At 31.5% G+C, this 25,336-nt stretch overlaps 2 protein-coding genes across 3 annotated transcripts in view; one reads left to right on the forward strand and one right to left on the reverse strand.

The window, feature by feature from the left end:
- The window catches only part of LOC134697086 (uncharacterized), a 34,475-nt gene extending 32,954 nt beyond the window's left edge, over positions 1-1,521 (forward strand). Inside the window, exon 13 of the mRNA XM_063559117.1 lies at positions 975-1,521. Coding sequence (XP_063415187.1) covers positions 975-1,312 — 338 coding nt within the window. The 3' untranslated portion in view covers positions 1,313-1,521. The remainder of the gene's footprint in view (positions 1-974) is intronic.
- Positions 1,522-5,954: 4,433 nt separating this feature from the next.
- On the reverse strand, positions 5,955-18,805 carry LOC134697087 (uncharacterized). 2 transcript variants are annotated; one of them, XM_063559118.1, is made up of 6 exons: positions 18,642-18,805; positions 10,046-10,672; positions 9,201-9,471; positions 8,644-8,832; positions 7,292-7,567; positions 5,955-6,319 (listed from the first exon to the last, which is right to left on the reverse strand). In XM_063559118.1, the coding sequence occupies exons 2-6, from the start codon at positions 10,529-10,531 to the stop codon at positions 6,111-6,113; spliced, it is 1,431 nt and encodes a 476-aa protein (XP_063415188.1). In that variant the 5' UTR covers positions 10,532-10,672; positions 18,642-18,805; the 3' UTR covers positions 5,955-6,110. The 2 variants fall into 2 exon arrangements, with proteins under 2 accessions (XP_063415188.1, XP_063415190.1); XM_063559120.1 differs by lacking the exon at positions 18,642-18,805 and adding an exon at positions 11,291-11,337.
- Between the last annotated feature and the right edge of the window lie 6,531 nt (positions 18,806-25,336).

Genomic DNA, 25,336 nt, shown 5'->3' on the forward strand with positions numbered 1-25,336 from the left:
TTGATGATCAATGTTCAATGGAAAATATTGAATGCATGTTCAGCACGAAAACAAATGCACGATAGTTCTGTAGGGAGGTCCTGTTTAAAACTCCGTTAGAGTTGAACATGGACATGGCTGAGTACTTGTACATCCCGCACAGACAAACCGAAGCTCTTCTTTGGCAAGTGTATACGTGCTATCGAAAGAAGATTTGAGTGACACTTTTTATATTCTAAGCCACAGATGGAATGATTTTGGAAAGGAATAGTCAGGACTGGTACACGTCCAATTCGATTAAAGAAATAATGCAAATGAATATTTTGTACTACAAATATGTAAGCATTTCTTTGTGAAAATAATGTTCGTGCTGAATAAAAGACCCGTTATATATATAATTATATTTCTATATAAAACAATCGATTTAAAATCAATATTTTATCAGCAAAAAAAAACTTCCACTGATAAAAAATGGTCTAAGAGTGCAATTGAACTTAGTGGTATTTTTAACCTAGCTTTTTTTTCAAATACGATAGGAAAATAAAATAATTCCAAATGTTAATGTAGTAATTTTATTAAATATATGTAAGTTCATCATATATTTACAACAATCCACGTTTTTAATACATTGTTTTATGAACACTTAACCTACACAAGGCCTATATTGACTAACAACTGAATGTAATCAAAATATGTTTAAAACTACATTAACAACTGTAAAAGACATTTACATCACCGAGTGTATTTCAAGGTAAACATGGCCTAAGTGTGTCTGTTAATAATTTGGTTCCTCTTAATGGTTTAACGAGATTAGATCATCGTTGAATTACTCTTGCATATTTTCGCTTACTATTGCGAAAAGCTGGTGATTTGGATTACATCACAAAATGCTATTTCTACCGTCCAGTCGTGACAAGAGTATATCTATTTCAACTCAAAAACTTTAACCTACATAGTTGGTATTACTCAAGGTTTTTTTTACTCTCTTTTAACAGGTTATGGTCATGGTTATTGTTATGACTGTTGTCGAGATCATCGAAATCATCGTCGTCGAAGTCATCGTCGTCGTAGTCATCCAAGTCATTCAAGTCGTCGAAGTCATCGCAGAAGTCACAGTCGAAGTAGTCAAAGTAGTCGAAGTCATCGGAGTAGTCAAAGTAGTCGAATTCATCGTCGTCGTAGTCGTCCAAGTCATTCAAGTCGTCGAAGTCATCGCAGAAGTCACAGTCGAAGTAGTCAAAGTAGTCGAAGTCATCGAAAAAGTCGTAGTCGAAGTAATCAAAGTCATCGAAGAAGTCGAAGTAGTCAAAGTCATCGGAGTCGTAGAACTTAGTGAAAATTGAGATAATGTATCTAATATACGGCAAGACTATGGAGTAAGATGTTTATAGAATTTATGTAACTGTTGTAGATAAAAAAAAAATAATGAATGTTAGCAACACATATATTTACAACAGAACTAATTATAGGTTTCATAACAAGTGATAATGGAATATCGCTTGAAATCAACTCATACTACAAAATTAAAGTCATATAAATCAATTTTTTTCGTAAATTTTATTTTTGATAAAAATTATTGAACCAGTGAATGCATATATTTATACACAACAAATATCAGTATGCACGTTTTTTTATTCTTTTATTTATATCGCAATTATGAGGTATTATTGAAAACAAATATTTCATTCAGTGATTGTATAGCAAAATATCTTCGAGTTAATGTACAGGAAGACAATATTTCAACAGTAGTGTACATGTATTTATGAAGATTTGACAATACTAGACGATGTCTGTAAAATCGACGTACAATTTGGCAAGTGTTGAAACAAAGTCTTTTTGAATTTCGTAGGCAGTACTTTCGACTGAGCATGAGCGAAAGCGAAAAATAGATGAATCGACAACAGTCTGCGAATTAGATAATATTTTTTTAACTAAAGAAAGTAAAAATAACACTACATGCATTTGTTTAGGGGCCAGTTGAAGGACGCCTCCGGGTGCGGGAATTTCTCGCTACATTGAAGACCTGTTGGTGACCTTCTGCTGTTGTTTTTGTATATGGTCGGGTTGTTGTCTCTTTGACACATTCCCCATTTCCATTCTCAATTTTATACATCATATCAGAAATATTCGAAACTCTAAATCTTTTTTAATTAAAGAATCATAAGACCTTTAAAATATACGGTCATTGTTATTTCATATTAATGTTACGCATATATGATATCATTAATTCTTTTGATAAAATCCGAAATAATATTTAAAAACTTCGCTTTAACAGTAGCTCAAAAGTTTCAGAACAAATGGTACAAACAAAAATTAGAAAAGTATGAATCTTTCATCGACGGATTATATCAATGTTGTACAAGTTTGTACTAACATGAACAATATAACCGGTAAAATGTAGAGGAGGATCTGCTTACTCTTTCAGAGCACATTTGACCACCCACAGTTAACGGTTGGGTTTGTGTTGCTATTTCTTTCGTTTTCTATGTTGTCTTGTGTACCATTGTTATTCTGTTGATCTTTTATCTTTTTTAGCCATGGCATTCTCAGTTTATTTTCGTCTTAGTTAAAACTTCCCTTTGAAATGTCCCCCTCTTTTCCATACATACGTTTTTGACACATAATCAGGGCAAACAAAATCAACCCCCAAAAGTTGGCGCTTATGACTAAAACATTGATAAACCAAATTAGTAAGTCCACAGAACTAACGGTACATCGACACATTCTCAACCAAAATTAAAAATGATCACAAATGAGCTGTTTGTGGAATAACTGGGTAGTAAATTGTTTTCACTCCAGTTCATTTACTATTCACTTTTTCATATTTTATATATTTTACGAAATTATAAGCATAAAATTTATATAAAAAATAAAATTTTGACAAAAATCAATTATCGTCAATGGCATTCCACCAGACATAAGAAAGTATAAACCCTTTGATAATTTGTGTTTAAAAGTGAAACTATGTTTGCGATTTCTTCACATAAAACGTCTTTTTTTAAATAGATGGGAAACAGAAAAATCTAATTGCGTTGTTTATGAAGCAGTTGCAGCGATGAAGAAAAAGACACATTTTGTGATGTTCTAAATATAAACGATATTAAAGGATATTTATCAACGTTCATTTTGAAATAATGCTTTCCTGATATATAAATAGAATGTATCTGTTGATGGATATTGATGAATTATTTGATGAAATATACGCCCTAAATAATGTCACATGGAAATCGTGTGCCATTCCTGCATAAATGAAATATATATTGTAATGTTGGTAGAATTTTAATATGGTTGATTGCACAAGTACTGTCATTAACGAATTTTTATTTCGACTATTTAATATAAATGTGGTCATCTTAAGTAATTAATTTTGTTATACAGCTATTTCACTGTTTTTGCTTTTTATACTTCCAAGGCTTTCAAATATTCAGCTATGCGTGTTTTTGATGAAGGTTAAGCCAGAAAAACGCTTTGGCATAATGTCATTGTTTGTATTAGTTGTACAGAATGTAGGCAGTATATTACAGGACAAATTACCAGTCGATATTTAGACCTGTGAAAATTAAAAACACAAAAATACTGAACTCCGAGAAAAATTAAAAAAAGGAAAGTCCCAAATCAAATTGCAAAATCAATAGTTCAAACACAACAAACTAATGGATGATAACTGTCATATTCCTGACTTAGTTCAGGCATTTTCTTATGTAGAAAATGGTGGATTGAACCTGGTTTTATAGCTAGCTAAACCTCTCACTTGTATGGGTATGACAGTCGCATCAAATTCCATTACATTGTCAACGATGTGTGAACAAAACAAACAGACACAATAAGTAAAAATGTCAAAAATAGGGGTGCAACAGTCAACATTGTGTTATCATCTTAATCACTATAAAAACAACATATGTAAAGAAGAAGCACAAAAAGGCATACATCAAATTTAACAACCACTTCATTTTGCTTATATTCTATGATTTTATGTATCGATGTGAAATCTACCCATAAAGAATGACTTAGTATAGGTATTTTCTTATATAGGAAATGGTGGTTAAACCCTGGTCTTATAGCTAGCTAAACCTATCCCTTGTTTGAAAGTCGCATACAATTCCATTATATTGGCAACGATGAATGAACAAAACAAACAGACGATATAGGTAAACATGTCAAAAATATGAGTACAGCAGTCAACATTGTGTTTTATCTTAATCACTATAAAAAAATATATAACATAGAAACACAAAAAGGCATAAAGACTAATAAAGATGAGAATAGAAATCGTGAATGTGTCAATGAGACAACAACCCGACCTATGATCAGAAAGCAGCCGAAGGCAACCATTGATTCTTCAACACAGCGAGAAGATCTCGTTCCCGGAAGCGTGCAGCAGCATGCCTCTAAACAAATTTGTGTACTTGTTCAGTGATAATGGACGTCATACTAAACTCCAAAACATATAAATAAACTAATATTAGAAATCATACAAAACTAACAAAATTCAGAAGCTCCTGACTTGGGTTTTCTCACTCTTTCGAAAACCCATCCGTGGTCTTAGTTTGGATACTGTATCTTTGACACATTTCCCATTGCTATTCTCATTTTATATCAGTGGAAGACTTTAAAATGAATAACTAAAACTTTGTGATGACATGTTCATTTTTAAGTCTGGTTTTGTGTATTGGTTCTTTTTTTTCTGAAAAATAGTACCAACATCTAACGTAAATCTTAATCTTAAAAACCCAAGGCAATTACATAGACATTCAAACAGAAGTCTTTTCTTTCTTTTTGAAAACTATTGAAGTCTTAGGCTTCTATGAAAATGAAAATGGGTGTTATCGGGCACAACATATTATCCTGTATCGTAGGGGGGAAACAAGTTCTAAATAACTTCGACAAAAAATGTTTAGTATATTCTGAAGTATAAAAAAGAAGATGTGGTATGATTACCAATGAGACAATTATCCACAAAAGACCAAAATGACACAAACATCAACAACTATAGGTCACCGTACGACCTTCAACAATGAGCAAAGCCCATACCGCATAGTCAGCCTGTACCTTTGTCTTGAGTAGAGAGTGATCTTATCCTCACAGCAGCGTCAGTTCACAAAAGGGTGGTGGTGGTGGGGACGAAAGATACTAAAGTGACATAGATTCGTTGATATTAAATAGCCAACATTGCATTGAGAAAGGAAATAGGGAATGTGTCAAAGTAACAACAATCCGACCATAGAACAGACAACAGCCGAAGGTCACCAATTATTGGGTCTTAAATGAAGCAAGAAACTCCCGCCTGTACCAAGTCAGAAATATGACAGATGTTTTCTATTCGTTAGATTCGTTAGATTCGTTAGATGCGTTATATTTTTCATTTTGCTATTTGATAAAGAAATTTTCCTGGAAATTTTTTGTTTGTTCTACTTTTTGTCTTAATCCGGTTAGAAGTTTGAAAAATAAAACACCAAAATTTGCAGTGCTTCCAACTTAAATATACATATGTAGAGCCCAGGTGGTCGTGTGGTATAGCGGGACGGCTGTAGTGCAGGCGATTTGGTGTCACGATATCACAGTAGCATGGGTTCGAATCCCGGCGAGGGAAGAACCAAAAATTTACAGATCTAACATTGTTGGGTTGATGTTTAGACGAGTTATAGATATACGAGTCTAAATTGAAACTTCTTTCAAGCCTATGTTTGCGTTGGATAAAAACTGCATTTTTTATACGTGTGCATGTAAAACAAATTTCGTTGTAGAAGGGTATAAAAACAGCAAAAACAACATTTTCCAAAAGACCAACAAAGTTACAAAGTATATTTAAACATAAATGAAAGTCTTCCTTCATTTCTGTAATTTTCAATGGGCTAAGTGTTGGTACTTTATTTTGCAGTTTAACTGTTTTTAGTCGAGCACATCTGGTGAGTCTGGTTTCTGGCACACAATATTATAAGTCTGGTATTTTGATATTTTTTAATGAAGATGAAAATGAAAAACTTGGGTGAAATTGATGACAAACTTAATTAACAGAATTCTAACAAATATATACAAAATTACAAATATCTTGAATGCAATATGACTTACAATTTTATATTTACAATTTTAAAATAAATCAAATAACGTTTTAACAACTGGATGATATTAATTCATCTCTCTTCAAATTTAATGTTATTTGTCTTCATATGTTCATTTTTACAAATCTCTGCATAGCATAACTCAAGTTTGGTTTTCATTGTTGCAAATTCCTTTATGCCTATAGGGACTGTTATGCACTGTGAATCTTTTTCAAAACACTGGACTTTATCTATTAATGGTAACGCCATTTTTTCATCTGCCGTCCCATTCTCAAGGCAATCTGTAATAAGTATGAAATAAAGAGGTTTTTTTTGTATCGGAATGAGTGTTATTGGTCGAATGGTTTGAATGTATTTAAAAAACCGGACCATTTTAAGATATCGAAACTATAAAAAAAATATAGAACACTTGCTTAATCATGTTAATAAAAGAAATAGTTTAAAACAAAATAACTAGATAAAGAGGCCAACTTTTATTTCCCCAAGAAACAAATTGAATCTCTTATCAGAGATTTTCCCCTTCAGGTTCGCACTTCAGATTAGGAAACTAAACTGTCCAACAATAATAATATAAAAAAGGTATCAATTTATACGAAGTGTTGTATATGTGATATTAAAATTTTGTATTTGGCATTTCATAATTTTACTGTAACAACGTTGTTATAGTAAAATTATTACTTAGTGTCTTTTTGATGTGGGGATGTATAAATATCCTGTCACGCCCACTATGTGGATTTCTAATTGCATCCATCTTATGAGTTGAGCCTTTTTCAACTGATTTTTATATTTTGGTCTTATGATGTACTGTTACACCACTGTCCAAGTCTAGTGGGCTTGAATAGGCGCCTTTAATCTAGTTAAACCTTGCTTCATTATGTATGTGATTGTTCCATGTAAGTCTGTGGTTGTTATTTTCGGCTGTGAATTATAAATATTTTCCATTCACAATTAACAACATTAGGCTCACAATTTTTCTAGTTTGCACTGTTTTACATTTGTCATTTCATGGCCTTTCATATCTAACTATGCGGTATGTGTTTTGTTCATTGTTGAAGGCTTTATGGTGACCTATGGTTATTGATGTCTGTGTCTATTAATCTCTCGTGTAGAGTTGTCTTATGATCACTCATAACACATTTTTTTTATTTATATTTCATGTTTACAATTAAAATTTGATGGTAAGACAGTGTTACGAGGTATCGAAAACTGTTCAAAAACTGAAAGCTGTGATAATTTATTAACATATCAATTACCTTTAAAGTTTTCTGCCAAATGATCATGGCTAGATTCTCTCAGGGCTTTCACAAAGACGGGAAGGGCGTTCTCACCAAGAACAGTTAGAGCATGTAACATTCTGAGTATTCGAGTACTTCTGTCAGCACCTGAATAAATATATTCTATCAGGCTTATTGACATAACTAAATCTGTCTGTAGGTATGGAACTACATGATGTACGTCTATGATATCATTGATAAGTCCTTGTGTTTGTCTCTGAAGGATTCGTTGGTGGTATTCCGGCATTGGCTTATCTGTAAATATACATTAGAATTTAGGATCTACTGTACACACTTCTCAATTGAATTATATCCGACTTAGAATATTTTTATTTGTAAAGTTAGAGTGACACTTTTTTGGGTATATAAAATCAAAAAGAAAGAATACTTGAAAACGTCTTGAATTAATCATTTAGTCAATTCAGTCGGTTTAATTCAGGCGAAAATAACAAATACGTTAATTTGATAAACTTTGACTGGTATCTTGGTAAAAAAAGGAATACTAAAACAAACAATGTTCATTGTTTTCATGATCATATCCCAGGACAATAAGATAAATAATACAATTGTTTAGTTGAAATACTTTTTATCGCTATCTGGTTTAGGACAATAGTGTTCTGTTGTTGCTTATCATGTCGAATTGTTTGAGTTAAATGCGCATCGGCTACTACATGTTGTACTTTGTAAATACAGCTGTTTCTCAATACACGCCTCTTTTGGGAGATGAAATCTTGAATATTCATAGAAAATTAATTTTGTTTTCATAGTGGTTCCCATTTATGCTCTCTGTGTTCCATCTCACAGAAACATAACTTGGAAATGTTACCAGTAAATAAACATGTGCATATTGTTTACATTTAAATCTGTGGTAACCTTTCATTTGATGTAGGGGTAGTTACGAAAATTAGTGTTGGTTTAAACTCTGACAAGTTCAGGGCATATAAACGTTGAAAATATGCCGCACAGCCCTATATATATATATATTTTACCCTTTGAAAAAAATGTGGTGCATATAAACTTTCAATTCTAGGATAAAAAAAAATTCAAAACTTCTTAGTAAAAGTGGTACAGTTTAAGCTGTAAAAGGAGTTCCCATGGGAAATTGCATTGTCAATATTAACAGAAATGCAACCTACAGAGCCAATAAAAATACCAACTATAGGCAACTTTTAAGGGGCAGATAACCATTTAACTTTTTCGAACTATCTTTATTGAAGAAACGTTAAGTAAAACATTCTGTATTGCAGTATTCAGATTTGTAATGCTCAAAACACACACATGGCGCATTAATGGTACGTATAGGTGTCGATATCAATCTTTAAATACCTTACCTCGAACTATGTCGATTCCGATCTTCCTACAGGCTGTGATTAGGCTAGTCAGCGACACCTCTTGGTCGGAATTATACCAGTATTGAATTATTCTCCAAAACTTCTCCGATGATGTACGAGAACTATTTCCTAGCTCATTACAACTTGGGGAGAGACCAAGAGCAGGTATAAGTTCTTGCCATCGAGGTCCTGAATCAAAATTATGTAATTAGAAGAAAATATGTATCATTCTGTAAAGCTAATGGAAATAAATGTCTTCAATTGTGTCTCCTTTCATACGCTTGGGTTTCAAGTATTCTGCTTTGAGCGTTTTTTTAAGGAATATCAATCCAGAAAAGAACTACAGAGGTATAACTTTTACAAGGTTTTGTTTAACTCGGTTATAAAATTAGTGTTTAAGCATTGCATAGATGTATATTTTAATTTCCGTACTTATTTTGATATACACAAACATGGCATTAATTATATTAGTACTTTTGAATACTTAAGGCTTTTTTAAATCAAGATTAATGCTTTAACTTGTTAAATCGTTATTAATGACACACAGTAATAATTACCAATAAGACTTGCAAGTCTCTGTAAAGCCGACTTTACATCTTCTGGCAGTGATTTCATTTTTTTCTTCTTGATGATTTCAGGTCCAAGTTGAGCAAGTATCTTCAAACTTTTGACATCGTTGCTTGTCTCCAACGTTCTCTCATTTATCGTTGATAATAGTTTGGAATGCTGGTTTAACTGAGAAGTTACACCTTGAATCACTTGTTCTATGTCTTCTTTTACTAATGTAGTTGTATCCAACTTTGAAAGATGGCCAAGTACAACAACCATCTAACAACATAAGAGAATGTAATTTCTTAAACAAAATACATTTAACAAAACTCTGCATGGTGGTGGCTTATCATCGATTATGACTTATAGACAAGTTTTGAAAGGAAGATGTCACTGGGTATCGCAAGTGCAGAAGGGACTGCTTAATGTTCATCTGTAAGCTTATGTTTTATCGATATTCAGTACAGTTCGAATAGCTCAATTTTCATTTTCTATGTACTTTATTGCAATTGTGGACTGTTGTTTTGGCTTTGATTATAAAAAAAATTGGTTTGGCTTTAAAACCCTCTTAGAATGTTCGAAGATAATTTGTAGTCATTATATTGAACAATTGAACAAATGATGTATATGATGAAGATATTTGTACAAATGTTTACAGGACAATTATTCCAAATAGCTCATTGTTGAAGTCCGTACGGTGACCTATAATTGTTAATTTTTGTGTCATTTTGGTCTTTTGTGGATAGTTGTCTCATTGGCAATCATACCACATCTTCTTTTTTATATTAATAAAAATATCATATATATTATTGTTATTCTTTAGTGTCCTTTATTATGGATATATTATACTTGCCTGTTTCTCAAAATTATTGGACCGCTCACATTGTTCCTTGAGATTTTTTTCCGAGGCATGACATAGTTTTTTATACTTTTCCAATTCTTTTTCGAGTTTCTTGTTTTCTTTCTCCTGACTCATGTATAATATTTCTAACTTTCTCCGCTCTTTCTGGTGTTCGTCTTCTCTATCGCGTCCTAAAACATTTGGCTGGTTTTCTTTAAAAGCTTCTAACATATTTGCTCTTTTTGTTTGGAACTCGTTTTGTTGTCTTAAATCCTTTAATTCTCCTCTTTGTAAAGTATTTAAATGGAGCATACCTTGGTAATTGTCCAAACTTCTTCTCGTAGTACCATTACGTATAAACTCCGTATGTGTTCCGTATGATCTTCTCAGGGTTCCATTCCGGACAAAACAAGACTGATCTTCAGTTTCAGAATCACCAGTATACCAATCCTCTACATCTTTCTTACGGCGTTTCCTAATAAATTTCCTAAGACTCATGCTTGTGTAGAAGACCTGAAGATTATGCTCTGGTCAAAGTGTTATTGGCTTATTCTAAAATGTATATACTTTATTGAATCTCTGTTCTTCTCTTTTTCTTCCCTTTTATATAAAGTTGTTACGTATAGTTGACGTTGTTATCTGCAAATCAAAAAGAAAATTACTATGCTCTAACTAGTTAATGACAGTCTATATTTAAGAACTGAATGATTCTTTTTGTAAATTCATTGGGGTATAAACGCGTTGACCGAAGTACATTTTGTATGAAGCGCGGTCAACGCTTTTACAACTTAATGAAATTACTAATTTAAAAGAAGCATCCAATACTTATAATTACATTTCATGCTAAGGTAATGAAAATTTTTATTATTCATTTCTTTAAAAAAAACTCTGCATTTTTTTTGTAATAGCACGTCTTATCATGAATAATAAAATGCATTGGGATATGAAAGTAAATTTTAGTATGGCGCACAAGCTTTGTTATCCAATCAAAATACCGGTTTCTTCTGAAACATACATGTAATGTCATTATAGTTGAATTATTAGCACAACTGTGTTTATATTAAACATTTATCTACCATTGGTATTAATTTATTGTGCTACATGTAGCTACACCCAAAAAAAAGAAATTTCACATATTTTTAAACTGCTTCAAATTTCGACGTCATTACTATATTGTCCGTTTACATTCGTTTGAAATGTAAGGCACTTATGTACCTTTTTATGGATAATGCCCTATCTACTTTCGGTTTACCTTACCTGTACAAAGGAGACATAAAGCAGAGCTGATCACGGATCAATGGAAAATGTTTAAATGTCAATCAGTATAAGCGTTTTAAATATAATTTTAAATCAAATATTTACGGATGGATTTCCAAATATTTGTTCATTGATATATTAGTCTACATTTAACTTATACTAGAACACACCCGTGATCTCACGTGTCTGTGACTGAATTAAAGTATATAACTATGCGCAAGCCTTATTTTAGTATTAGTATTGTCATCTGATAAAGTCATGCCGATTATAAGATACACAGATTTCTCTGCTTTCAAATCTTTCTGTTTGAACCCGTCGAACTGGAACTTATCAATTATTGGTATTATTTTTTATTTGGAAAACAATAGGTCCCGGAATGGAGTCAACAGCATTGTCCTATATTAGTTATAAATGAAGTTGAATTCTTTGTTTCGCTGTTTTACGTCATGCCCTCTAACAAATTGAAAACTGTACCTATACGCCTTATTTTTAGTCCAGATTTTTAGTATTCGTATTGTTATCTTAGAAAGTCTTACTGATTAAAATACTACAAAAGGTAACAATTTGACAATTAAGTAGTGTCAACCTTGTGATTATGACACGTGTTTATAGCATATTAATCCTGAATACACTGTTTGGTGGTGCGCCTGTCCGATGCGGAACGTACAGATAAGGTAATAGGTAACAGGTGAATATACTATTGGTATCGGTATCGGACTCGACCCGGAACTTCTTAATTATTGGCAATATTAATTACGTGGAAAACAAAAGGGCCTGGAGTGGTGTAATTTTTAATCTACACCTTTGTACTATATTAGTTATATATAAAGTTGAATTCTGTGATTCGTCGTTTTTACGTGATGACGGCTGACAAATTGGACCTCGTAATTTTAGTATTATAGATACATATATGATCAAACATGTTGTACGCTGGAGTATGAATTGTAATTTAAATTCTACATTTAATTTACACCTTCATATTACATTATATTTTCATGAATTAGTTTTCATCAAAGATTAATCGTTACCTATTGGGTTTTTTTCAAAATTCGTTAGTAATTCAATAAACATGTAGATATCTGCGTTTACTTCTTTCAAATTGCGATATACTAAAAATCTCCAATTTTTTTTATTTTTTTTTTGTTATTTCTTTTCATTTAACCTCGCCATCCAAATCCAATATAACTAAGGACTATGAATTTTCAGGTACTGATACTTTAATAAATCGTTGATGGCTGACTGTTGTTCCAGAATATTAAAAATACACGTAGAGTTTATATCAAAGCGACTGGCTCTCCCGTTGGCACCGGAACTCTAACAACGTGTTATACATAGGCCCTCTCCATTGATATTTTTGATTTTCCTTCTGCTTCTTTAGGCGGACGCAGGGGGACCTGGGGTCGGCAACCCCCCTTTTTTCGTGGGAAAAATTTGGTTGATTATTTTGGGAATCATTGAAGCATGGCGCCCCCCGTAGGAAAAGTTCTGGATCCGCCACTGGCCCTTAATTGGAATTTTCGCTCATAACATTAATCCCTTATTCTCCGTTTCAATCATTTTTTTTTGTCATTTCATTAATACTATCAATTTAATTATTATGAAGCCTCACGCTTTTGAATTATACATAAAAATTCTTTAAAAAAATACCACAAAAAAGGACCCTATTTTATATTTCAAAGATAATGCATGTCTGGACCACCAAATTTATCAATAGTTTTGTGTGTCTGAAATGTCCTTGTTTTTTTTGTCATTTCATAAATACTATCAATTTAATGATTTTGAAGCCCCACGCTTTTGAATGTTACATAATAATTCTTTAAAAGATACTCCACAAAAAGGGACCCTTTTTATATCTTAAAGATAATATATGTCTAGACCACCAAATCAATAAATAGTTTTGCGGTCTGAAATGTCTTTGTTTTTTTCTCTCTGTCTCGGGTATTGTTAGGTGCATATCTTTAATATTAGGGATTGGGATATTAGCTTTGTCTTGACTGTGTGTGTGCGTGAGCGTTTGTTATGAAGATAAAAGGCAAGAACAGCACGTCGAAAACATATGGTGGACGCACGAAATCTTAATCTGTAATATATGAGTATTATAGTAAATTGAGGTTACATAATAATCGAATGAAACTGAGTTGATTTAGTTGAAACTTTCCGTTACTATAATTTTCTTTAAAAAGGGGCTTATTAAGTATAAGGTAAAACACTGACTTAATCATTCGTGCAGATTTGTAACAACAAAAAAACTCCTTCATTTTAAGCAAGAATGGAAAAAAGGAAAAATTAAAGTTGTATATTATGCAAACATGCTAAATGTTGCTCGTATTGACCATGATGGTATACATATTGTATTTAACTTATTTACTCAGTAGCATTTATTTATAGAACCACGTACTAGTGTTTTATATTCTTTATAGATATATTGCATCAGCGCTAAAATATGTCTATCTGAAATTATAATTTAAATGGGTTTGTGAGTTAACCATAAACCATTCAAGTCTGTTTATAAATACACCACTATACAAATATATATATATATAGATATGTGCAACTATATCTAACTCAACAAAAATTATTTTAAAGGTTTTCTCAAGACTAATATTCGATTTATATAAATCATTGATTTATGTGACGTGTCACTTCACGCTTAAATTGCAAAATAGAGATAAATTCTTTTTTCAGAGATTAACTAAGGAAGGAACTTTGTTCACTTCGGTGGGCTTAGTGAATCAACGCGGAAATAGTTATTCTATTAATGATTTTTATTGACGGAATGGCATTTCTTAAAGAATACAGTAAGATTAATAATAAGTTTTGCGACCTGATTATTATTTTTATCGTCAACATGTGTTGTTTGATTTGTAGCATCAGTGGCATACAAAAAATACATTTGTGCGTCTATGGTAAAAAGACTAGGAGTTTCACGTCTAGTCCTCTTTTTTTCTAAAAATATTAATCGATTAATACTAAGACCTTGTTGATTGAGTCTCAAATAAAACAGTGAATTAAATAATGATAAAAAAAAATTACAACAGTGAATAAGTTGATTTTCTGTAAATAATTGTTGAAAAGTTATAAAGATAAAAAAAAAAAAAACAGTGAACTAGTTTTACTGTAAAAAAAATGTTAAAAGTTGATTAAAAAATAAACAATTTTGTTAAAAAAAACAAATTCACATTGTATATATATATATATATCATAAAAAGAATAAGAAAAGGAATTGAGGCAGTGTAACACAAATCTATCAATGGCATTCAAGTCCGATGAAATTATTATATCTACGTATACAGTTTAAAACTGCACATGTGTAGGAAAATACTTGATTTAAATTATAAGAAAAAATGTCCCCTAAATACTGAAATTCGTCTCGAAAACGTGTGTACGCCTTATAACCTGAGATTTCATTCTTCAATGCAGGTCATGACCTGCATTTTTATTGTCATAGGTTGACAGGTATGGACCTTTATATTTTCCCATTGGAACTTCAAATATTCTAAAGGGAAATATACTTTTGTGTGCTCTATGTTCGGGTTGTTGTCGCTTTGACATATTCCCCATTTCCTTTCTCATTTTTTTTTATCAGCTGTGGTGGTATCATTGACGATAGTGACATGTTGAAACATACAAAAAAGTGTATGGGATTTCTTGAATTATCTATCACTGAGCTTTAAAAAATGGTTTCGTTATCTTGTAAAACAGCAAAGTCAGATTTGCGCGTTCTGGAAGGCAAATTTGTCCGGCACACTTTTTTAGGCTATAATATATGAGTTTCATTTTAGGTTACATACTAATAGAATGAAACTGGATAGATTTAGTTGAAACTTTCCGTTACTGTTATTTTCATAAAAATATTGCTCATTAAGTTTAAGGTAAGACACGGACTTATTCATTCATGCAGATTAGAATGTTATTACTACCACTGGGTCGATGCCTCTGCTGGTGAACTGTTATTAGATTTGCTGTTACAAAATTTGACAAATTGATATTAATTAAGGAATATATCTCCCTCACGCAAAGCTTTGATTCTTTTCACGGATTTGGCTATACTTTTTGGGAACTTTTGGATTATGGCTCTTCATCTTTTATATACTAACTATATGCTTTTGATTTTACATACGTTGGCCACGAGCATCACTGAAGAGACATGTATTGTCGAAATGCGCATCTGGTGCAGAAAATAAATTTGATACCGTTAATGTTATTAGTAAACACAAAAAAAAGCTCGTTCATTTTACGCAAGAATCGAACAAAAAAAAATCAATATTATATGATATGCAAAAATAATATAACTAAATGTTGCTTGTATTGACTATGATGGTACAAATATTCTATATTCAATAGCATGTATTTATAGAACCACGTACTAGGGTACATATTCTATATATTTATATTGCATCAGCGCTAAAATATGTCTATTATTATATTAAGTTATAATTTAAATGGGTGTATGGGTTAACCATACATAAATCAAGAGTGTATATATACCACTATACAAATATATTTATAATTTTATATACCTCCTTAACGACGTCGCCTATAGCGACACAACATGAGTTATCCTGAAGAGTCCCAATAGAAGGATGAAATCGATAGATTGGAATTGTTAACTTTTTACTTATTTTATTATTTTATTTAATTAATATCATTTTTTATATATATATATATATATATGTGTGTGTGTGTAATTATATCTGATTCGACAAAAGATATTAAAGGTTTTTTCTGGAGACTTATAGTCGATTTATACACATCATTGATTTTAGTGACGTATCATGATACGGTTTTATTGCACGATATAAATCAGTACCTTTTTTTTTGTTGTGTTCAGAGACTAACTTTAGTTTGAATTTTTGTTCTTTTCGATTGTCTAGTGCACTAACGATGGAATAGATATTCTAATTATGATTTTTATTGAGGGAATGGCATTTCCTAAAGTCAACAGTAAGACAAATAATTAGTTAGATGAGTTGATTGTTATTTCTATCGGCAACATGTGTAGACATTTCACTACCGAATTTTAGTGGAGTTCGTGTTGTTTCTTATTTCTTATTTCTTATTTTTAAATGTTGATGTAAATGTCCTTTGTTTTTTTTAGAGTCTTTGTTTACTCCTTGGTTTTGTTTGTATGACTTTGATGTGTAGCATCAGTGGCATACAAAAGTAAACACTTGAGTGTCTCTGGCAATACGACTAATGCATTGTGTAGTTTCACGTCTCGTCCTTTTTCTTAAAAGAAGTTTATCGAAATATACTATAAGAACTTATTGATTAATACTGCTTCTCAACTTAAGGGCATATGATACAGTTTTGATCCCATATTAAAACTTTGCTGACAATTTGCATAGAGGCTATTTTTTGTCCGATAAAATCAAATATGTAATAAAAATATACCTGCATGTGCTACTTTTTGAATGAAATGAGGTCCAAATTTTATATATTTGCTCAAATTCGGTTTTGTTGACGTATTTTTCCTTTCGACAGAAATACATAATTTATTTAGTTTTAAAAGATAAATACAAGCTATTATTTGTTTCATTATTTGTAAATTCTGTTTTATATAAATGTCTTTTAAATTTGTGCAGTTTGTTTTTCAAATAACTCATTTTTATCAAATGTTCACGAATGTAGTAAAAAAAAACATAATTTTTGCTGCATGTTTACCAAATTAAATGCACTATTTACGTTTTAATGAACATGAGGGGTAAATGAACTCGTTTCCAAGTAAGATCAGTTTGTATGATTAAAAAACAGTCGAAAGCTGAATCTTTTTTCCCGATAAGTCATAGTTTGACGTCGCGAAAATAACAATTTACGTTTATTTTAAAAGTAAGCAACGTCATTACCTCCCCTGTAACTGTATCGTATGCCCTTAACATATAATAGATGATGGTCTTAACGTATAGAATATATGTATTGACGTTGTTTATCATCTGAAGAACGCTTTGTTGTATTCTTTTTATTTGTCTTTGTATATTTTTAACATTTACTGTTTAGTCCATTTTTGGCAAAACCCTTTTGGTGAGACCATTGTGTTGTTTATCATTGTTTGTGTTAGAGTCTTTCATATTTGCTTATGTGCTTTGTGAATTGACTGTCTACATGCCATTTTGGTTGTCTTTGTTGTCAAGGTTGTTTTTGTTTTTATAGTGATGAAGATTATTACACAATTTTACCGAATCCATGATTGTAAGTCAATGGCATACTTTGACAAAAAGTAAAATAATAAAATAATCGGACTCCAAGGTAAATTCAATTCAGAAATTCCTAAAACAAATGGCTCAATAACAGCAAACGATTTTAGAACAATAGTCATATAACGGATTTGGAACAGGTATTTCTTCGTGTTAAAAATAGCGGTGGAAAAGTGTAACACAGCAACAATAGTGACAACCACTGAGTTGGTCGTTTAACATGTACATCAAAGTGTAATCTTATTTCACACATGTCTATGACTTTGGAAGAATTAAAATAGATGGATAGAACAACATAAACAAAACTTAAAAGCATTTAATGTTACAGAAAATAACACCTAGCCTGAACGCTGACGCGCATTCCATCTTTCGTTCAAACAGAAAGTGCCAAAATTAATTAAGTTCAACAAGATGGTTTAGATCTTCCTCCTTCCTCACCCCTTTCCTCATACAAATATATTGCAATTGGTTTTTAAAGACATCGATACCCTAGACTGACTTAAGAAAGTATTCTTCTGCCGTTTCAGACTCGTTGAAAAATCATAATCAAACTTAACTCTGTGAAACAAATTTATCGGAATTGTGAACTTTCAAATGACCATAGTAAAAAAGAAAGAGTACCACCATATGATTTTTCTAAATCAATTACCTTTTTATTGTCATATAATTATTTAAAATATGAAATCAGGTTAAGAAAATAGTTTAATTCTAGAATGTTTGAACAAATAGTGGCTGTCACATTTTTGTTCTCCACAAACTAACGTCAATGAGTGAAACAAGAGTATGCTTTGTTTATCGTCGAAGTCAGATATTCCTGAAAAAAGTATCACAAAAGTATATTAATAATATTTACACCAAAGAATGATTTAAACTTTAATCTTTTGTGTTCTACTATTTAAAATTCCCTCTTCTTTGAACTTTAAACATATAATATTTTGAGGATCAGATGATTACAATGTAGTGAACAGACAAGTCATTGGAATAAATGAATGTTATATAGCACACAAAATATAATATGTTACCATTATTATTATGATGATGATAGTTAAGGTTGATGATGTTTTCACTTCTAATCATTGAAGAACTTGCAATAGGTTACCTGTCGCCCTTTGCACTTTACGAACATAGTACCTTATTATAATTGTAAAAGTACTCACCAAATATCTTTGGGAACTGATTTTGACAACTGATATTGTCCTTTATATATTTAACTTTAAAAATTCCCAAATGTCGTTACATCATTCTATCTTTGAAATCAAAACTGTTAGGCGTCTGAATAGGGTCATACTATGAGGTCACCCAGGATTATGGTTTACAGGCAACGAACTATAAACCTTATGGGATTTAAATAGAAATGGCTTACGTGTGGTGTAGCTAGTCTATCTAAGGTTAGGTACACAAGGTCATACATTTAAAAATATCTGTTCCACTATGCCACGTCAAAGTTTTGAACTTAAATATCTAATTTTGTTTAATATGTATATAGAAAAACATTGCATATATATTTGTAAGTATTGAACATAAATAGAAAAATATAACATATATATGTGAACGCATTGAACAAAAATAGAAAAATAGTTAGTTTTGAATAGAAAAAGTTTTGAATATAAAAATATTGCATAGTTATAAATTATAATTGTAAGTATTGAACATAATTTATTTTAATCAATAATTTGTTTTGCATATTGACATTTTCCACTGTTTTTTGTTTATAATTTATTCATAGTTTTGCTTTCTACAATTTAATTTTAGTATTATCGGATGAATATTTCACTAGTTGAATAGGTGTTGTTAATTTTATATAATCGAAGAATATTTTCTACTTTAGTTTGTCATTTAAACTATTGACATTTTGCAAAGTAAATAAATGCCAACGAAATTAACGATGTATGATGACTGTCTGCTGGTCAATTTAATGATCACGTGGTCCTTCATGTGTAACCACGTGTATTTTCCAGATGTTACAAAATCAAATGTTGGAAAATCCACGGGAAACTTTTCAAATGTAATCCGATCATGATTATATTTAATAAAATGGATTATTCTAATCAATATAGGATTATAAATAACTCCTACTGTATTTGAACTATGTCAATGAGTCAATACGGAACCGCTAAGTTAACATTTAAATTTTTACAAGAGATATATAATATATATAGATTATAACATGGCATTTGTCATATCAGACCCCTTATCAGACCTACATGTAGGTCATGATATCAGCCCGAGATCTGACGAGGGAATGTTTTGACCATTGGGTGATAAGGTGTCTGATTTGAAAAATGATATGTTATGTTCTTTTTATCATAGACTTCAACAGAAGACATACAGACCAAAACTATTTTTAAAACTTAGAAAAAATGCTTTTTGTTGTAATATTTGATTTGCATTTTTTAATAATATATTTTCAAGATTCAAGAATTATTTTTTTGTATCCAACTTTGTTATGTTTTACACAAAGAAACGTACCAGAGAGGTATATTTTCTGGAATTTTGAATGACGTCGAAATGTCATCCGATAACGTTTCAGCAATGCATGCGATAATAAGCAGAAGCAGTTGATATGAATATATATAAATATAGAGGTGTGTCTGAAAAAAAATATTATACATAATACAAAATACGAAATACGACTGGAGAATAATATAATACTAAAATATAGCGAAAACAAATATAATTTATAATGCAATTAAAATCTAAAAATATAATAGTTCTAACAATTTTCTGCTGATTTAAAAAAATATACCTAAGTTATTCAATTCTTAAATATTTCTGACAGATAACAACTGGATAAGTTTGCAGTATGTAGAAGAATAAAATCAATAGAGAATATTTTCACGCCAAAATTTCCATCAATTATTGTTAATATCTCGAAAACAAGCACGTTGACCTATATTTATTTTCCTCATGTGGTTCCTTTAATAAGCTCCTATCAATATATCCTAGTTTAATGAAAAGCCTGTTAATTTGAAACTGAGTAATGAACATTATGAATGCGTGTCCGTTTAAACATGTTTGGTGACACAATGGGTCCATGAATCACTCTTGAATATCCCACACAGATCATATAGTATACCAAATTTAAATTGTTTAACCAAATTATATATCATTTCTAAATTTAGATAATAAATATAATCTGTGAAGAATTATTACCACCGAGTAAACGTTCATAGATTTTAATTTTGAATTGTACATGTACCTAATATAGTAATACGAAATTTTTAAGAAATATGTAAGGAACTTTTTTATTGGATGAACGATAAATCTAAAAAAAATTATGTTATATAAAACAGTACACAAAAACATGGTAGTCTTATTAATTATTCCATTAGTCAGAATAAAACAATCTTGAACAAATCAATAATAGGACATTGGAGATTGATCAAAAAATGTATATAAGCACGTATTCAACTTCATACGAGTTTTGATTACCGAGCACCAGTCTGGTGTCATGCCTAATAATTCGATCAGAAATCAGCTTTTATACATTTGTTACGTTCTTAGCAAAGCATTAGACGAAGGCAAAGATATCAGGATCATATTTTTCTATATAAGTGAAGCCTTCGACCGTGTATGGCATAAGGGATTGCTCTATAAGTTGCAAATGACGGGGATTGTTGGTGACCTTCTCCTGTTGCTTTAAGATTACTTGTCGAACAGAAAACAAAGGGTTGTCATAAACGGAGTTAATCTTTCTGGGCTGATGTAAATGCTGGAGTTCCCCCAGGGTTCCATTCTCGGACCCTTGTTGTTCCTTATTTATATTAATGACATTATTAACGAAGTTGGCTGTAAGATTAAACTATTTGCGGACGATACATGTATTTATGCTGTTGTAGATAATCCACTGGTTTCGTCGATTTCTTTTTTTTTAATTTTAACCCGTCTAAGACAGAATCCATCGTATTCTCACGCAAAAGCGAACCAGATTATCATCCCCCTTAGGATATGAATAGCGTCATTGTAAAAAGAGTTCAAACTTATAAGCACTTAGGATTAACTTTCTCGAGTGATGGGACATGGAATCATCACATCGAAAAAAATATTTCAAAGACGTTACCTCGACTAAACTTGCTGCGTCGCCTAAAATTTAGGCTTGACAGAAGATCTCTTGAAAATATGTATTTAAGCTGTGTTCGCCCATTACTTCAATATGTTGATGTTGTTTGGGATAACTGTCCCGAATACTTAAAAGCTAAACTTGAACATGTGAATTACGATGCTGCACGCATCGTTACTGGTGCAACAAAACTCGCTAGTCTACGCTTACTTTTGGCAGAATGCGGATGCGAGACTCTTCAACAGCGTAAAGATAAGCATAAAATTTTACTTTTTCATAATATGGTGAATGGAAAGACTACATGCTATCTGAATGATATCCTTCACAATCAGTTTAGAAACATTCGTCAGTATAGAACACATTCTGCAAATAATTTCCATCTGTTCCCCGTCGAACTACTTATTATATGATAGGTTTCCTTCCATTAACAGTTCAACTATGGAATAGCCTCCCCAGATAAAACAAAAAGTGATGGTTCTATCGCTCCACTAAAAGCATTTCTTAAGATAAATCATTCTATACCCAATTATTATTATGTAGTAAACTAGGCCAGATGTATCATGCCCGAGTCCGTACCGAGAGCAGTAGTGTTAGAGATCACTTGTATTAGAAAAAATAGGAAAAATGTAAACAGATAGAAACCTCAGAACACTTCCTTCTAAACTGATCCAATTATCATCGAATTCGTGAAGCCCTTTTTGTTAACCTAGTTGGTACACTTAACATAGATATCTTACTATATAGTGATCCGAACATTGCCGATATAGACAATAAAAACAACTTTCTTATTTTCCAAGACTATATAGTGAAAACTAAAAGATTCATAATTATTCTTGTTGGCACAACAACATGCCATCTAATATTAAAAATACTATTTGCATTATATTTTAATTTCCATTACATTTGATTTCTTTTTCTATGATATTATATCATATAATTGTACATTTTCTGTCCATTGTAATTGATTTTGCCATTTAAAAGGAGAGGAATTTATATAAGTGACCTGTCACTTGTTTTCCAATCCATTGTATTGTATTTATGTTTGCATTTATTTATCTGTTTCTGAATAAATATTGTTTACACTAAACTGACAACACCATGGCTAAAAAAAAAGACAAACAGCCAAATAAAAGTTCAGAAGACACAAAATAGAAAACTAAAGACCAAGCAACAGGAAACCAATCAACAATGAGAAGATGGTATATGAAAGGAGTAGGTCCGGTAAGGGCCGATTTTGGCCTTAAATTTCAGGTTCATCTGACGAAAGATTTTGAAAGTGTCTATTTCGTTTATGTGAAAGATATCAACTGAGTTACTCATTCAAACGCCCCGACTCGAGCTTAAATATGACAAATCTATAACAAATGCAAAAAATGTCACTTTTCAGTTGGTATTTATCATCCTTAACTTTTTTTTTTTAAATTTAAACATGTTAGATATTATCATCAAATACAACTTACATTTCAGAATTAAGTCTGAACACAAATGCGGCCACTTTCATTTAAGACGGCAACCGTCTAAAATTTAACTAAAATGCTAAACTTGTGAAGATTTTGGTAATTTAGCATTACTTACAATGTAATGATGCTAGTACCCGATATATGTGCATTGTATTGTTAAAAACAACCCATATTAGTGTATCAGCAGCATTTAACTTTCCAATACATAACTAAAAATTTAAATTTTATTTATTTTGTAAAACTGCTATATTTTGGGGCCAAAAAGGGGTCTTACCGGACCTACTCCTTTGAATATTTACCAAGCTTTGAACTACACCGACTCGTTATGTTGTTTTATTCAAGTTGCTAGTTTACAAAATAAGTCTAAACAATTGTTGAAAAGCGAGTAACCCTACTCGAACACAAAAAATTGAATTCTGAACGAATATATGTTCGTGCTTAGCGGAAAAGCAGTAAATACCAATTTCAAAGTTTTTAAGTTTGAAGACAAGGCGCAGGCGTTTTGAAAAATCAGTGCCATACAATTATACCATTTAGAGTGTATCTTAAAAAAAAAATAATCAATCAGTGGTATGAGTGCCAATAAGACACAATTTTCCCTCCGAGTTCAAATGTACTAGTATACAAAACTTAAAGATTAAAGATCATAATACAGCGAACAGCAAGGTATATATGTACAATGCTCCCAAAATGACTCGCGTAAAACAATTCAAAAAGGAAAACCAACGTTCTAATCTTGTAAATAAAAAACGAGAAACGAGAAACACCTATGAACCACATCAACAAACGACCGAACAAACACCCTTGGATTGACCTGGTGGTATTGGGTTGTTCCTTTTTTATTCTCTCTCTCTATATATACATGTACAAAAACGTATATATTGTTGTGACCATGATATATCTTAACACTGACTCTACCAGCGTTCAAACTTTTACCCAAGATAAGAGCTTTCGATGGAATGCATTGCAGCACGCATGTTCGATTGCGAGTTCCTACCAATTGCCGATTGAATAAATCTGAAATTTTGCTGTAGGGAAGTAGTTTGGATTATATCTACCGGGGAGGTTATTGTTGTGAATTAGATGAACATTACAAATTTTGTTGAAAAACGTGACTTATAAACATGCATGTTCTTAAACCATTTGGTCTCTTGACTAAGTAATTTCATATTCCAATATTCTGATATCGTCACTATCAGTATGTATCGTATGAAAGCTTATTTGGGTCATTCTATTCTCTAGAAAACAAATCTTATTGGGACTGTTTTCCACGCAGTTGTTGTAACATCTCAACTGTCGTCACCTTTGGAATTGTTAGTTCTGCCAGTTCATATTGCAAATTGCTATTTTTATTTTGGCACATCTTTTCGTCGAGTTTGGAAATTTTAAAATTGTACCAGCGCTTTGACTAGGGTGGTTATTTTTGTATAGATTTCAAGATTGTGATAGTTTAATAATTATAATAGATTGACCTGATTAATTTTACATCGTGATCATACTGATGATGGATATCTGTTTCCTGAAATATCTAACATTTGTTCATTTTATTGTTATGTTATGGTGATGTTGTATCCTTTTAGACTTGTTAATGTATATAGATGTTTGTGGTTTACCATCTTTGCCGCAAGTTTATTGTTTCTGTTTGGTATTAAATCGATTAAAGATCCATTTTGTTACATCTTGTGATCAATGTATTTGGCAATCGTCAATGTACTCAGCAGAGTTTAAGAACATCAAGTGTTTGACCTGCTATTCAAAAGCGTTTGATTAAAATATACTTTTTCACTCTTTTGGTTTTTTGGAAAATGTTGTTTGTGCTGTATTTAGACTCCTCTGCAACGATATTTGTTTAACATGCACATGTTTACAGATTGCGGTTTTCATTCAACGCAATCATAGGTTTAAACGTTGAATTCAATTTAGGCTTGTATATATATATCGTGTGGTCTAGCGGGACGGCTGCAGTGCAGGCGATTTGGTGTCACGATATCACAGTAGCATGGGTTCGAATCCCGGCGAGGGAAGAACCAAAAATTTGCGAAAGCAAATTTACAGATCTAACATTGTTGGGTTGATGTTTAGACGAGTTGTATATACATTATGTACACAGCCATGTATCACCATCATTGATGGCGATCCGATGGATACATCTGTTGTAGGGTTGTCACTGACTCAGACGTACTTATGAATATAATTATTTTCTGTGACTGTATCTTACATTAATTTGTAGGATCCTTTACTATAGATAATTTAGCTGATCTGTAACAATAACATCTTCATGCCTTATATATCATGTACTGTAGTACGCCGCTAGATTAAAACTGACGTGGAA

Source organism: Mytilus trossulus, chromosome 14 (genome assembly GCF_036588685.1).
Source record: "Mytilus trossulus isolate FHL-02 chromosome 14, PNRI_Mtr1.1.1.hap1, whole genome shotgun sequence".
Classification (NCBI taxonomy): domain Eukaryota; kingdom Metazoa; phylum Mollusca; class Bivalvia; order Mytilida; family Mytilidae; genus Mytilus; species Mytilus trossulus.

Coding starts and splice junctions, on each gene's coding strand:
- LOC134697087 (XM_063559118.1), bottom strand. CDS start 10,531: ATGAGTCTTAGGAAATTTATTAGGAAACGCCGTAAGAAAGATGTAGAG. Junction 9,472..10,045: donor CCAATAATTTTGAGAAACAG/GCAAGTATAATA, acceptor TTATGTTGTTAG/ATGGTTGTTGTACTTGGCCA. Junction 7,568..8,643: donor CGGAATCGACATAGTTCGAG/GTAAGGTATTTA, acceptor GTATATTTACAG/ATAAGCCAATGCCGGAATAC.